This window comes from Chenopodium album, chromosome 2 (assembly GCF_948465745.1).
Source record: "Chenopodium album chromosome 2, dcCheAlbu1.1, whole genome shotgun sequence".
NCBI classification, from domain to species: domain Eukaryota; kingdom Viridiplantae; phylum Streptophyta; class Magnoliopsida; order Caryophyllales; family Amaranthaceae; genus Chenopodium; species Chenopodium album.
The window spans coordinates 60,690,202-60,705,116 of NC_137835.1; the positions used below are offsets into that span (position 1 = coordinate 60,690,202).

Consider the following 14,915-nt stretch of genomic DNA (forward strand, 5'->3'; position numbering starts at 1 on the left):
GTTGTTAGTTAGTTCTTTAGTTCTTATTTTCTTATTTTTTGTTTTCTTTATAGTTTAGTTTTGCTTATTTTTTCCTTTTATTTTCTTTCCTTTTTGTTTTCTTTTCTTTTCTTTTGTTTTGAAGTTACTAACCGTTTTCTTTGTCTATAATTATCTTTTCCATTTTTGTTCTCACATGGCTTTGATGATGATGCTTTGATTTTTGGAGCTTCATGAGGTGGTTAATTCTTCACCTTACTTATTAGCATTGCTTGGAAGCCGGTGAGATCTTTCTTATTTCCCTTTATTCTATTTTATTTTCTTGGTGCATAGTTTAGGATTAGCTTTAGGAAAGAGTTGAAAGGTTCGAGAATGGATGCTTTTAACACCTAGAGTGTTTGGGATCATTGACGATGTTGTCATTTGATCACTTGTTTGTCGATTGGGATTTACATGTTCTACTTGCATATTCGTTCCATTCTTTACTTTCCTTATTTTCCTTTAACTATGTTTTTACTTTTCTCTTTTCTTTTCTTTTATTTTTATTTCGTTTTGTTTTTGGATTTTGGTATGCTATTGAGGCTTTATTTGTCATATTTTTTTCTTTTCTTTTGAATTGGACTATATACAACCGATTTATGTTTTTTAATGAATATCTTCCTAATTGGTATGGGTATGCACGGTTTGAGAATATGCTTGGTTGACTCTAGGATAGGTTTATGCTAAGGTAGCATGTTCTAGAAATAGGAGGATCATGAAACCGGATTCTACTTGTTTGTGGCATATTGGTAGTTGCTTCCTATGGTCGATTTGAAACCTATAATGAGTTTTTGCTACATCCATGTGAGGTTCCTTATTTTTCAAGCCTTCTTCATAACTTGCATGCGTGGCATGGATCCTTGGCTATTGCGGACCTAATATTGAAACTTGACTCAAAATTCTCAAACCCAAGACCGAACAATCTAGGGAGGACAAAAGCATCTTTTCAAGGTGGAAATTTTTGTTTTTCTAGGTTTAAGTTTCTTTATTTTAGTTCCTTGGGTTTACATTTGCCCTTTTGCTAACTATTTGAGCCTTTTCCCTTCTATTCAAGCCATATCTTTAGAATTTTGAGCCTTTTGTTTCTTTTTGTTCCATTTTTTGTTTTTGTGAAGCAAATGGTCTTGTTTTTGGAGTTTGTGGTTTATAAGGTTGGATTTTTGTTCTATTTGTAAGCAAGCTTGTAATTTTTGTATATTTTGTGAATAATGGCAAATGTATGATAGAAAAAGCCGTCTAAAGTTAAAAAAGGCAAGGACATAATAAATTCAAAGTTGTAAAAGCCCTCCAAAGTTAAAAGAGGCAAGGACAATTGCTTTGAAGTTATGCATAAAAAAATAAATAGAAAAATGTTGAAAATGAGTAAATTCAAAAAATTATTTTGATGTGATTCTTTTCCCTTTTCAAGCATTGAGGACAAGGCTTCCTTTAATCTTGGGGGAGAAGCATTTACGCTTTTTGTAAATATGATTGTGATTATGGCTTTGAATAAGCTTGGGGGAGTTAGTTTGTTTTTATTTGGTGACTAATTAATTATGATTTCAAGAAAGGGCCAGTTCTTTGCTTCACTATTAGGGATACCACCAAATTTTAAAATTTTAGCCTACACCTAACCCTTTTTTCCCTTATGTTACAACCTTGGGAAAGACCTTTCGACCTAGAGGTTGAGTCAAATTTTGAGGGAGGGCATTATGAGTTAAAGCCTAAAGAAAGGGGATGCATAGTCAAGACGTCGTGTAGCCCAAAAGTATTTCTTTTCCAGCTCCTTCAAGGAGCTATTGAGATGCTCATTAGTTGGAAATTTGAGACTATAGGGAGAACACGGTAAGATTGAACGAGATGATGGTGAATTGTGATAACTAGTTCTCTATTCCTAGCATACTATATGTTTCAATCAACCTTGGATATCTTGAAACGTGCATAACTCTATTTCTTAAGAAAGATGTTTATTCATTTGAAATGTGATCATTTTGTTAAGTCCAATTCGTAAAGGTTTCATTTTGTTTTTCTTTCTTTTACTTTTCACTAGTAGAAAAATAGCAATAGGCAGCGGTTCAAACCCTGTCTAAGGCACCGGTTTGAACCGGTTTCTATGTGGGGGGTGCCAATTACATACCCCCCCTTTTTGGCACCAGTTCAAAACCGGTGCCCTAAATCGGTTTTGGCACCGGTTAACGGGTGCCTTTAATTATTTTGGCCACCGGTTAACCGGTACCTAAAATAATCTCCCGCGTTATTTTTTTTTGGTGGCAGCTTGTTTTGGCACCAGTTAACCGGTGCCTTTATAATAAATATTTTTTTTCCATTTTTCGTGCATTAATATTAAAAAAAAAAAACACCCTGTTTCCAGCAATAATAATAACTTGTAATTCCAGCAATAATATTAAATAAAATAATTAATATTATTACTATTATAATTACTAATAATAATAATATTATCAAATTTTATATTAAGATACAAATAATATTAAAAACAAGAATTCATATATATTCATAGATATAAATATTTCCAAACGCAACACAATAAAAAATTAAGTGTTATATATATAAATACAAATGATAGTAAGTAAATAATAAATAATAATATAGTTCAAAAGTTAACATAAATTTACAATTAAAATGCCATTTACATGTTGAAGGTGATAAAAGACGCCAACATGTCACGAACTACATTAAGTTCTTTTATTGTCAATGATCCATCCTTTTGGACCTTGCAAAACTTGAAATACAAAAAAATTATGTTAGAATTAATTTATTAGGCAAAACAATATGTATTTTATCAAGTATGACATATATGACTTCTATTTAGCCCATTACCTACATTTCTTATTAAATGAACTATTTATTTCACATAATATGTCAATGTCACTTAGTTTTATGTGTCTAAGCCGTAAAATTGAATCAAAAATTTTTGTATTAAGGTTTAAGACACTTTTTACTCAAAATGGCCCAAATATGGCCTATATGACTTTACTTTGCCCATTTCTTACAATTCTTATCAAATGAACTTTATTTATCTCATAACATGTCAATATTATCTACTTATAGGTGTACATGGAATGAAATCACATCAAAAGAACAAAATGGCCCAAATATGGCCCATATGACTTCTATTCAGCCCATTTTCTACCTTTCTTGTCAAATGACCTTTTTATTTCTCGTAACATGTCAATTTTGGATAATATTAGGTGTCTAAGGCTAGAAATCAAATCAATATAGCATTTCATTAAGTTTAACAATGCATTTTACTCAAAATGGCCCAAATATGGCCTATATGACTTCTATGTCGCCCATTTCCTACATTTCTTATCAAATGAACTATATCTTTCTCATAACATGTCAATGTCACATAGTTTTATGTGTCTAAGCCCTAAAATTGAATCAAAAGAGCATTTTATTAATGTTTAAGAAACTTTTTACTCAAAATAGCCCGAATATGGCATATGACTTTACTTTGCCCATTTCCTACATTTCTTATTAAATGAACTTCATTTATCTTATAACATGTCAATATTATCTAGTTATAGGTGTATGGAAAGAAATCACATCAAAAGAGCATATTAACACAAAATGGCCCAAATATGGCCCATATGACTTCTATTCAACCCATTTTCTACCTTTCTTGTCAAATTACCTTTTTATTTCTCATAACATGTCAATATTGGGTAATATTAGGTGTTTAAGGCTAGAAATCACATCAATATAGCATTTCATTAAGTTTTAGGACTTACCTCTTCAAGCTGTTGATTGTCCGTACAATGAGTCACCATGTAAAGCATGAATCTCATCACATACAAAGCACAATCAAGTCAATTTTCTTGTTGTGCACACTAGCATATGACAAACAAATCACATCAGTTGAAACATGCAAATGAAATTAACAAATATTTACTAACTTAGATTTTGAAGATAATCACAATATCATGTAAATAATCAATGAACAATAGACAAGCAAATTAATATTTAGGATTCAACATATAATGAGGCCAAATCGATTGAATTTGACATGGTTAGACTTACTCTTTATAACATGGGACGGATATGAACTTGTCTCCCACACGCGCTGATTCACTGATACTCTGCTCAACATAGTAAAACACGTCATTAGGGTTGCCTATGATTCTAGTAGTGGATAACTGCTCGGGGCATAACCACCCAACTTTACAAGGAGAATCAGTTTTAGTTAAGTGCTCCTGTAGTGCTCTGCGTGCATGAACATTGAATAATTAATCACATGTAGGATAATCACCATAAATTTGAAAAACTTGAAAAAAGTGTAGATTATGTGGGCATTGGAGTACCTCATGAATGTTTGAATGATGAAAATGTTAAGCTTTGCACCACGTAGAAATTCCTTCACATCTTCTTTGCTGACCCATGCAACTGCATCCTCATCATAGTGGAACATTGCCTTAGGAAGTGCAACTTCCATGGGATCGACCAAATGACAATCATGGTTTTGAAGAAAGGTCATGTCAGGACAGAGCGATTGAAGAACAATGTCTTCAACTAGTGGAGTAGGTTGCATGGGTGAACCTTTCGAACAGTGCAACTTCGACGCTTTTTCAATTTTGGACCTTTGTTCACTTAGCTTCTTCTTAGGTTGATCAATGCTTTTAGGCTTCTCCACCCTCTGTCTCTTTGAAGTTTTGCTTCCATGCAAAATCTGAAATAGTTTTAGAAAGAATAAGTTTATAAGTTGAGAAATGAAGAAAATAGGCATATTATAAGTTATTTTGGATTAAAATGGTTTATTTTATTTTGATGAAATGGACCCATAATCTTATAAAATAGCTTCTTTTATATAATTTCAACTCACAATCACTTATAAATATGTAATTATGAGATGGTTTAAGAAATAACAAGTTTATAAGTTGAGAAATGAAGAAAATAGGCAACAGAGAAGCCATTTTGGCTCAAAATGGCTTTATTTTGATGAAATGGACCCAAAAACTTCGAACTTATCTTCTTTTTAGTCATTTCAAGTCACAATCACCTATAAATATGTAATTATGAGATGGTTTTAGAATAAATAAGTTTATAACTTAAGAAATGAATAAAATAGGCATGTAAGAACCCAATTTGGGTTAAAATGGCTTTCTTTTGATGAAATGGGCCCAAAAACTTAGAACTTTGCTTCTTTTATGTAATTTCAACTCACAATCACTTATAAATATGTAATTATTAGATGGTTTGAGAATGAATAAGTTTATAAGTTGTGAAATGAAGAAAATAGGCAAGTGAGAAGCTATTTCGGCTCAAAATGGCTTTATTTTGATGAAATGGGCCGAAAAACATAGAACTTTACTTCTTTTATGTAATTTCAACTCACAATCACTTATAAATATGTAATTATGAGATGGTTTGAGAATGAATAAGTTTATAAGTTAAGAAATGAAGAAAATAGGCAAGTGAGAAGCCATTTCGGCTCAAAATGGCTTTATATTGATGAAATGGACCCAAAAACATAGAAATTAGTTTTTCTTTTACGTCATTTCAACTCACATTAACTTATAAATATGTAATTATGAGATGGTTTGAGAAAGAAAAAGTTCATAAGTTGAGAAATGAAGAATATAGGCATGTGAGAAGCCATTTCGGCTCTAAATGGGTTTATTTTGATGAAATGGACCCAAAAACTTAGGACTTTGCTTATTTTATGTCATTTAAGAAACAATCACTTATAAATATGTAATAATGAGATGGTTTCAGAAAGAATAAGTTCATTAGTTGAGAATTGAAGAAAATATGCAAGTGATAAGCGGTTTTGGAAAGAAATTGCTTTATTTTGATGAAATGGAGCAAAAAACTTATAAACTAGCTTCTTTTATGTCATTTCAAGTCACATTCACTTATAAATATGTAATTATGATAAGGTTTGAAAACGAATAAGTTCATAAGTTGAGAAATGAAGAAAAAAGGTATGTGAGAAGCCATTCCGCCAAGTGAGTTGAGAAAAAAAATGGCTCAAAATATTTAAAAAAAAATATGCAACTTCTGCTGAGGTCGGGAAACCCGAGGGAGCCGCCCCCGCTACCGGAACAGCAAAGGCAGCCCCCGCCGAGGCAAGAGCAGCCCCCGCAGCCGCTTGCCGAGGCTGAAGCAGCCTTGGCAGCGCCGAGGCTGCAGTAGTGCAGCAGCCCATGAAGGGGCTGTCGAGGCTGCAGCAGCCCCGGCGATGGCTGCCTGGGGTGCAGCAGCCCCGAAAACAGCTGCATGGGCTGCTGCACCCTAGGCAGCCGCTGCCGGGGCTGTTGCACCGTAGAGAGCCACTGCCGGGGCTGCTGCAGCCCAGGAAACCAGGTGATTCCGATCCCGGAGCAGCCCTGGCAGCGGCTGCCGATGCCCGAGCTGCGCGGGCAGCCGCTCCGGCACAAGGAGCCGCTCCGGAGGCTGGAGCAGCGCAGGGAGCACCAGCCGAGGCCGCCGCTGCCTCGGCATCGGAGATGGGGGTCGGGGAGTCTTGCTGTTTTGGCGGTTTTATTTTCAGAGGTGCAGTTAGAGAGTGCCTAACATTTATTTAACACTAAAAAATTGACAAATAAATAAATTACCTCCTTAATCAACCTGACCCACGCACGTGGCCAATCAACGAAGCTACTTATAGCTTGCCAAAGCTTTGTTATCTCAACCTCCTCTATCGGTACGGGTAGTGGGATGTCTTCGAACCCCTCAACCACCGAAGCGATCCCAACCGAGTAATGATGTGGCCCCGACGTAGCACCGTTTATCATTTGGGCACTACCATACGCCACTAAACTCAACTCTATACTATTTGCATACCCTGGGGCTAGAAGTGCACACTAGGTGTCTTCCTACACAAGTACAAAAAGAAGATAGTTAAATAGGTCTTTTACTACAGCATAGATAATATAACGAAATTGATTAAGGTAGAAAGTTACAAATCACCTGTAACTCTGGATATTCATGCGGTGTTGGATTATCAAGCTCCCTCAAGTCCGCATGTTTAGGAGTAGGAACCTGCAATAGTACATCAATCATGCCACCTTAGATCTCAATGAACTAAGTATTTTAAAAATTTTAATAACCCAATTAAAATTACCTCTGGTGGCACATCTTCACCATGTATCTCATCTCCTCCATGTCTATCACTTTCTCCTTGTCCTTTTGGTAGAGAACATGAGTCGAATGGTGTACTCGCGAGAAACATCAAAGTCGGTAAGTTCATGTGCTTCGCCCAAGCATTGACTTCACCTTCTAACTCGTTGCGTACTTGTTCCTTAATTAATGCCACCTTGGCATCCAACTCCCCCGATGAGTTAACACTGGCTCGAGATCTACCCGATTTCGTTTATTCTGGGCGCATCACCTTTTGCCATCCAAGCAATGACCCTCCCGAACCTACTACTCAACCTGGATGGTATGACCTTCCCAAAGGTATGATGAAAGGGTCATTTTCCACTGTTAGGTTAAATTTGCCCTCCACCAGCTCTTGACTGTGTCAAGATGTAGGAAAAGGAAAAAGGATGTCCGTAAGACAATTAATGGTTTATATAGTGATTTTGATGCAAAAGCGACTTAAAATTCAACAGTTCATAGGTAACTTACAAGCTTCTCTGCCATTTTTTTTGTTTCTGGACCCTTGATGACCCATTTTCCGGTTTCCTTATCAAACGTATGGAGAGAACAAAAGAAATCACCAGCACGACTCACCAAAGAAGTGATCGTGGAACTAAAGGGTTCCTTCAATGCCACTAGAAGCGATTTAGGGTATAAACCCTTATTGATCCACTCAGGTCTCTTTTTAGCCAATGTCTTAGGCCCCATAAGATGGACGTACTCCTTCTTCTCTGCATTTTTTTATTTTGCTCTCGAAGTTCCTACATAAAAACAAATGTTAGTATCATTGCTGCGAAAAGAGTCCAGCTATTATTCAATTGAGATCAGATTTATAAAAACTTAAAATGGCTTTCTTTTGCGTCTTCATTCTAACAAACTCTTCCCACTCTTCTTTTGATACGGTCGGCCATTTTTTTCCATGGGAGAAGGTCATCCTCATTAGCTTTCTTCTTCTTTGATTTCTTCTTCTTCTTGTAGATCCATCCATTAGACAAGTTGGTCTTAAAGCCTCTGAATATTTCCGATAATAAAGATTCAAACACCCTTTTCTTCTCGGCATCATTAGGAATAGAAAACAGTCTCTACAAGCACAAATTAACACCGATTGTTAGTTTCTATTTACTAACAACCATAAGGTTAAGGTTTTTTAAATTGTCAAAATGTGCAAAAAACACACTTACCCTTGTATCATCCCAAAAGTTTTGAATCAAACCCGGAGGTACTTGACGCATTACAAGTGTAATGGGGATTTTTCGCGCACACATGCCAACCTGATTAGCATATTGTTGACGCCATTTGGCCCCTGGTTGGTCGTTGTTGTCATACTCCATGACCATGGGACCGTCCGGTTTCTTAAAACTTCTCGTCGGACCCCTTCCCTTTTTTTGAGCGGGTGCCTTTACCCCCCCCTCCACTACATGTGTTGTTTTAATCTTGTCCTTGGCCATAAGTTTCAGGAGTCGGGTTCTCACCAACAATCTCACATGCTGTTTTTTCAATAGGCGGTGCACGTTCAGCTGAATTTTCAAATTCTTCAAGCCTACGCTCAAACACATATTGAGCCTTATCCTCTGGTTCACCCAAGTCATCCTCTTTGTTCACATCATAAGGCTCATCCTCGTCCTCATCCTCGTACTCATCCTCATACTCATCATCGTCAATGTCCTCTACACAGTGAGGGTCATGATCGTCCTCCATGAGATATAAACCCTGTCAAAGCAATCATAAAACAATATTAGTGTATAGTAAAGTATGAGTGCAAATGAGTACACTTAGGCACTTTCAAACTACAAACATGTTAAATATAATGAATATGAGTTCATAGCATGATTAAATTTTAGTTCATACACAAAACAAAAGATTCGGGTTAAGTAGAAGGTCATTTAAGCCATTTTCAATTACTTTTGGTCCTATAACCTTGTATATGCATGATAATGAGTACACTTAGGCAATTTTAAATTAGAAACATGTTAGTTTATATGCAAAACAAAGGATTTGGGTCAAATACAAGCTCATTTATGTCATTTATTGTCATTTTTGCCTAATTATGCTCCTATATACATGATAACTAAACTATATTTGTAATGAAACCATTACTAACTTTTAATCATACTACCTCAATTTGAAATTCCTTTGTTGTGGTCTGATCGCATATAACCTGCTTCGTTGTCTATGTCATTTAGTACAACAGGTTTAGGAACAGTGAAAGGTGCAGATTCATCAAACGCATCATATTCTTCCTCATCCTTAACATCTCCAATGCCTAGGATTCTTCTTTTTCCAGCTAGCACTATACACCATTTTGAATCGACTGGGTCAGTTACGTAAAACACTTGCTTAGCTTGAGATGCAAGGATAAATGGTTCCGCACTATCATTCAAGTGGCCAAGATCTACAAGAGTAAAGTCCTCATATTTGATGTTACGCCTGATATTATCAACCCACTTACACTTGAGAAGAGCAACCGTGAAGTTAAAATAATCAAGCTCCCATATTTCTTGAATTCGACCATAGTATGACAACTCTGCATCGACATGTGATTTATCCTTAGCACTTGCAAACTCCCTTGACGATGTGTTATAATCCAACCTCTTTATTATGTATTCTACTTTATTTTCCTTATAATTTCCTTATGTAATGTCTCTTTAGTCTTTCTTTTTACTTTCTAGGCTCTAGGGAGAATTATTGTGTTACTGTCATGTCAACGTTCACTTGTAATTATTTACTAATGCAATATAAAGCTCTTTAGGGAGCGAATGGTTATTCAATCAAAGCTCTCTACCCCGTTGCTATTGCTTTAAGACTTGTGTGTTGTTTAAGCCTTAATAAATATTATGCTTGCCTTGTTTTAAAGCATCCCCCATTAAACCAAGAGACCCCGGAGATGCCCTCATTTCGTCGGTTCCGCTTGTGCCCGCTTCGAAGTATCGGCCGTCACAATCCCCGACTCCGCACTTGTTGTTCTCGTGTGCCCTCTTGAGATACCGTAGGTCCGTGTTGCTGTGTGCTCACGGAGCTCCTTTGCTTTAGGCTTGCGCCCTTGTCTCCAATAGACGAGAGCGCGCCGCACGATCCGGTGTTGAATCACTCGGATCGTGACAGTTTAGTATCAGAGCCAAGTTTACCGTAGAGATGGCAAAAGAAGGAGAGATGCATGAATACACATTCAAGGAAAGACTTGCTTGGCTTGAAGGAAAGTCCGAACATTGGGCTATGCTTGAAGAAAGGTTGCCCAAACTCGAGGATATTGTGAACAAGCCGAACAAATGGAGAGGCTTGCTGCAACCGTGGATGGGTTAACAGAGCAACTTAACTTCGTGCAAGGCGTTGCTGATGAAGCACAAGATAAATGTGCAACTTTAATGCGTGCCCAGAGAGCGCTTGGGGGAAGTGGAGGTGCCAAGATAAAACCTCCCAAGCCCCGGACCTTCAATGGCACGAGAGATTCAAAAGAAGTTGATAACTTCATTTTCGACATGGAGCAATACTTTCGGGTATGTCAGTTGGAGAACGAGTTAAAAGTTGATACCGCCACTATGTATTAGGTGGATGACGCAAAGCATTGGTGGCGCACCAAGTACGCCGGCATCCAAGCTAAGAGGACGTCGGTGGATACTTGGGAGGATCTGAAGAAAGAATTGATGGCCCAATTTTATCCCGAGAATACCGAGCTTGTTGCTCGCACCAAGCTCGCTGCTTTGCAGCATAAGGGTTCCATTCGGGAGTATGTCAAAGAGTTTTCAGCGTGCATATTGGAGATCCACAATATGTCCGAGGAAGATCGCCTATTCAAATTTGTGCGTGGTCTGAAGGAATGGGCCCAAAGAGAAATTTGGCGCCAGAAGATTGATACTTTATCAGGAGCCATCGCTGCAGCTGAAAGGCTAATGGACTACTCCTCAAAGAAAGGGCAAAGTTTGAAGAAAGGGAATAGTGGGCCGACACAGAACCCTCCTAGGAACTTGGGACATGGCTCGCAAGTGAGCTCCAACAAATCGAACAATATATACAACAGGAGTGGGGGAGAAGACTCTCGGAAGAGTGGAGCTTCTTCCTTGTCTAGTAGAGGAAGCACCCCTAGTTCATCTTCGGCATCCAGGCCATTGACGTGTATCCTTTTCCGAGGACCGCACAAGTGGTTTGAATGTCGACACAAGGGAGCAATTGACAATCTCCAAAAGAAACTGTCCTCCATGTCCTTAGAAAACCCCGAGGGTGAAGAAGCCGATGAGGTAGAACCTAGTGAAGGAGAACATTCAAGACTGGGGCCCATTCGCATGATGTGTGCTATGGGAAGAGAAGTCTCTAAGGGCCAACCAAAAAACCCTGGGTTGATGTATGTGAATGTGTTGGTAAACGGAAAGGAAACTCGAGCCATGGTTGATACAGGTGCTACCCACAACTTCATTTCAGAAAAAGAGGCAAAAAGACTGGGGTTGAAGCTCCTACCAGAAGGAGGCAGTATGAAAGTGGTGAATTCAGTTGCCAAACCGATCCACGGCGTTGCCAAGAAAGTAACAATGAAGCTAGGAGATTGGAGCGGACAGGTGGGCTTTACAGTTGCGCCAATGGACGACTTCAGCTTGGTGTTCGGCATGGACTTCTTACACTCTAGTAAGGCAGTCCCGATGCCGCACCTTAGATCTATTCTTGTGCCCGGGCAGCAACCATGTCTCCTCAGAACCTGCGATCCTGGAAAAGGGCCGAAGGGGCCCCTCCTTTTAGCATTGCAATTGGAGAAGGGGTTGAAGAGGAACGAGCCCACGTTCCTAGCAACACTTTCCACTAAGGAAGATGAACCAAGTGGAGACCTTCCGCCTGCAGTTGTCGAGCTACTATCAGAGTTCCAGGATCTCCTCCCGAAAGATCTACCAAAAGTTCTCCCACCTAGAAGGACAGTGGACCATGAGATCGAGCTGGTTCCAGGGGCGAAACCCCCAGCACGAAGCTCGTATTGCATGGCTCCCCCGGAATTGGCCGAACTCCAGAGACAATTGGAGGACTTGCTTGAGGCAGGCTTCATCCGCCCATCAAAGGCTCCTTATGGGGCCCCTGTGCTTTTTCAGAAGAAACAAGATGGAAGTCTTCGATTATGCATCGACTACCGAGCATTAAATAAGGTTACGGTGCGAAATCACTACCCTATCCCTTTCGTGGCGGATATATTTCATCAGTTAGGGGATGCAGTGTACTTTACAAAGCTAGACTTGAAGTCTGGCTACCACCAAGTTCGCATTGCCGAAGGAGATGAACCAAAAACTGCTTGTGTGACGAGATACGGGGCATACGAATGGCTAGTCATGCCCTTCGGTTTGACGAGGCACCTGCTACGTTCTGTACTCTGATGAACCAAGTATTTCAAGAATACTTAGACAAATTTGTGGTCGTGTACCTCGATGACATCGTTGTCTACAGAAAGAATTTGGAAGAGCATCTCGAGCACCTAAGATTGGTCTTTGAGAAGTTGAGAGAACATCACCTGTTTGTGAAACGAGAAAAGTGTGCCTTTGCGCAGGAAGAATTCGGATTTCTTGGACACTTTGTGGGGAAGGGTTGATTGAGGATGGACCCAAAGAAGATATGTGATGTTCGCGATTGGCTGGATCCCAAGAACCCCTCTGAGTTGCGATCCTTTCTAGGACTGGCGAACTATTATAGAAGATTCATTAAGGGATACTCGGAGATCGCAAGTCCCCTCACCGACCTATTGAGGAAAGAAAGTCGTTGGGAATGGTCAGGGCCCCAGAAGGAAGCTTTCCAGAAGTTGAAAGAAGTAGTGGTGAAGGAGCCGGTCCTTGCCCTTCCAGACATCACCAAACCATTTGTGGTCGAGACCGATGCTTCAGATTTTGCTTTAGGAGGAGTGCTCCTCCAAGAAGGGCATCCTATTGCTTTCGAAAGTAGGAAGCTGAATAATGCTGGGAGAAGGTATGCGGCACAAGAAAAAGAGCTACTAGCCATTGTGCACTGCCTAAGAGGATGGAGGCACTACTTCCTGGGATCAAAGTTCACCGTCCGCACAGACAACACCGCGGCGAGTAACTTTCTCACCCAACCCAAGCTGACAGGAAAACAAGCTCGGTGGCAAGAGGATTTAGCTGACTTCGACGTGGAGTTCACCTATAGAACGGGATCCAGCAATAGAGTGGTCAATGCCCTGAGTAGGCGGGCCGATCTTGCTGCGATGTACAAGTTAGCGCCAATGACTGCAAGCAGCATTGCCACATCCGTTAGAGATCAAGTTCGTGCTTATCTCCCAGATGATCCGATGACAAAAACCATAAAAAGTATGATTGAAGAAGGGAAGACTAGACGCTTTTGGTTGGACGATGGCCAGATCTTCACCAAAGGTACAAAGCTTTTCATCCCCAAAGCAGGAGGATTGAGGAAAATGTTGTTAAAGGAATGCCATGATACGCTGTGGGCGGGACACCCAGGTTGGCAGAGAACCCTCAGTCTACTCGCGATGGGGTACTACTGGCCAGGAATGAAGGAAGATGTGATGAGCTACACCAAGACTTGCCTTGTGTGCCAGCAAGACAAGGTTGACAGACAGAAGCCCGGGGGCCTCCTTGAACCACTTCCTGTACCCACTCGACCTTGGGAGAGTGTGTCGATGGACTTCATTAGTGGCCTCCCGAAGGTGGACCAGTTCTCTTCTATCATGGTGGTGATAGATAGGTTCTCCAAATATGCAACGTTCATACCCCTGCAAAAAGGCTTGTGGAGTAGAAGAAACGACATCGCTCTTCTTTAAGCATATTGTGAAGTACTGGGGAATGCCAAAGAGCATAGTGAGCGACAGGGATACCAGATTCACGAGCATATTCTGGTCTGAGCTATTCCAAATGATGGGGTCTGATCTCAACATGTCGTCAAGCCACCACCCTCAATCTGATGAGCAGACAGAGAGATTCAATGGGCTTCTTGAGGAATATTTGCGTCACTTTGTGAGCGCCAACCAGAAAGATTGGGTGAGACTTTTGGATGTAGCACAACTTTGCTTCAAAGCTCAAAGGAGTTCTTCTTCCAACAAAATCCCCTTTGAGTTGGTTATGGGTCAACAACCTCTCCTCCTGCACACAGTGGCTGACTGGGAGGGCGGTAGGAGCGCTCAGGCTCGAGATTTTACAAGAGAGTGGAAGCGAAACACCGACATTGCGAAAGCCTACCTAGAGCGAGCATCGCGCCGGATGAAGAAATGGGATGATCAAAACAGAAGGCCAATAGATTTTGCTATTGGGGACATGGTGATGGTGAAGGTCTTACCAGAACAGCTGAAATTTCTCAGAGGAAGAGATCGTCGTCTAATTCGGAAATATGAAGGCCCCATCCGCATCACTAAACGGATTGGGAAGAACGCATACAAGAAAGAACCGCCTGCGTGGATGAGGATTCACCCCGTCTTCCACGTTAGTCGTCTCAAACCCTACCATCCAGATCCCGACGACAGCAACCGCAACGTCAGCTACCGCGCCAACATCAGAACCAGGACAAGAGCCACCCCTACAACAGAAGACTGAAGCTGCTAGATTCTTAGTGTAGATTTTGTAAGTCGACGAGGACGTCGACGGTTTAAGTGGGGGAGGATGTTAGAATCCAACCTCTTTATTATGTATTCTACTTTATTTTCCTTATAATTTCCCTTATGTAATGTCTCTTTAGTCTTTCTTTTTACTTTCTAAGCTCTAGGGAGAATTATTATGTTACTGTCATGTAAACGTTCACTTATAATTCTCTACTAATGCAATATAAATCTCTTTAGGGAGCGAATGGTTATTCAATCAAAGCTCTCTACCCCGTTGCTATTGCTTTAA

The 14,915-nt window shown here is 39.9% G+C and overlaps 1 protein-coding gene across 1 annotated transcript; it reads left to right on the forward strand.

The window, feature by feature from the left end:
- Window positions 1–10,364: 10,364 nt before the first annotated feature.
- On the forward strand, window positions 10,365–12,655 carry LOC145573858 (uncharacterized). The gene is made up of 3 exons (XM_081631807.1): window positions 10,365–10,592; window positions 10,644–12,363; window positions 12,471–12,655. Exons 1-3 carry the CDS (start codon window positions 10,365–10,367, stop codon window positions 12,653–12,655), a joined length of 2,133 nt encoding a protein of 710 aa, XP_081487933.1.
- The last annotated feature ends 2,260 nt before the right edge of the window (window positions 12,656–14,915 follow it).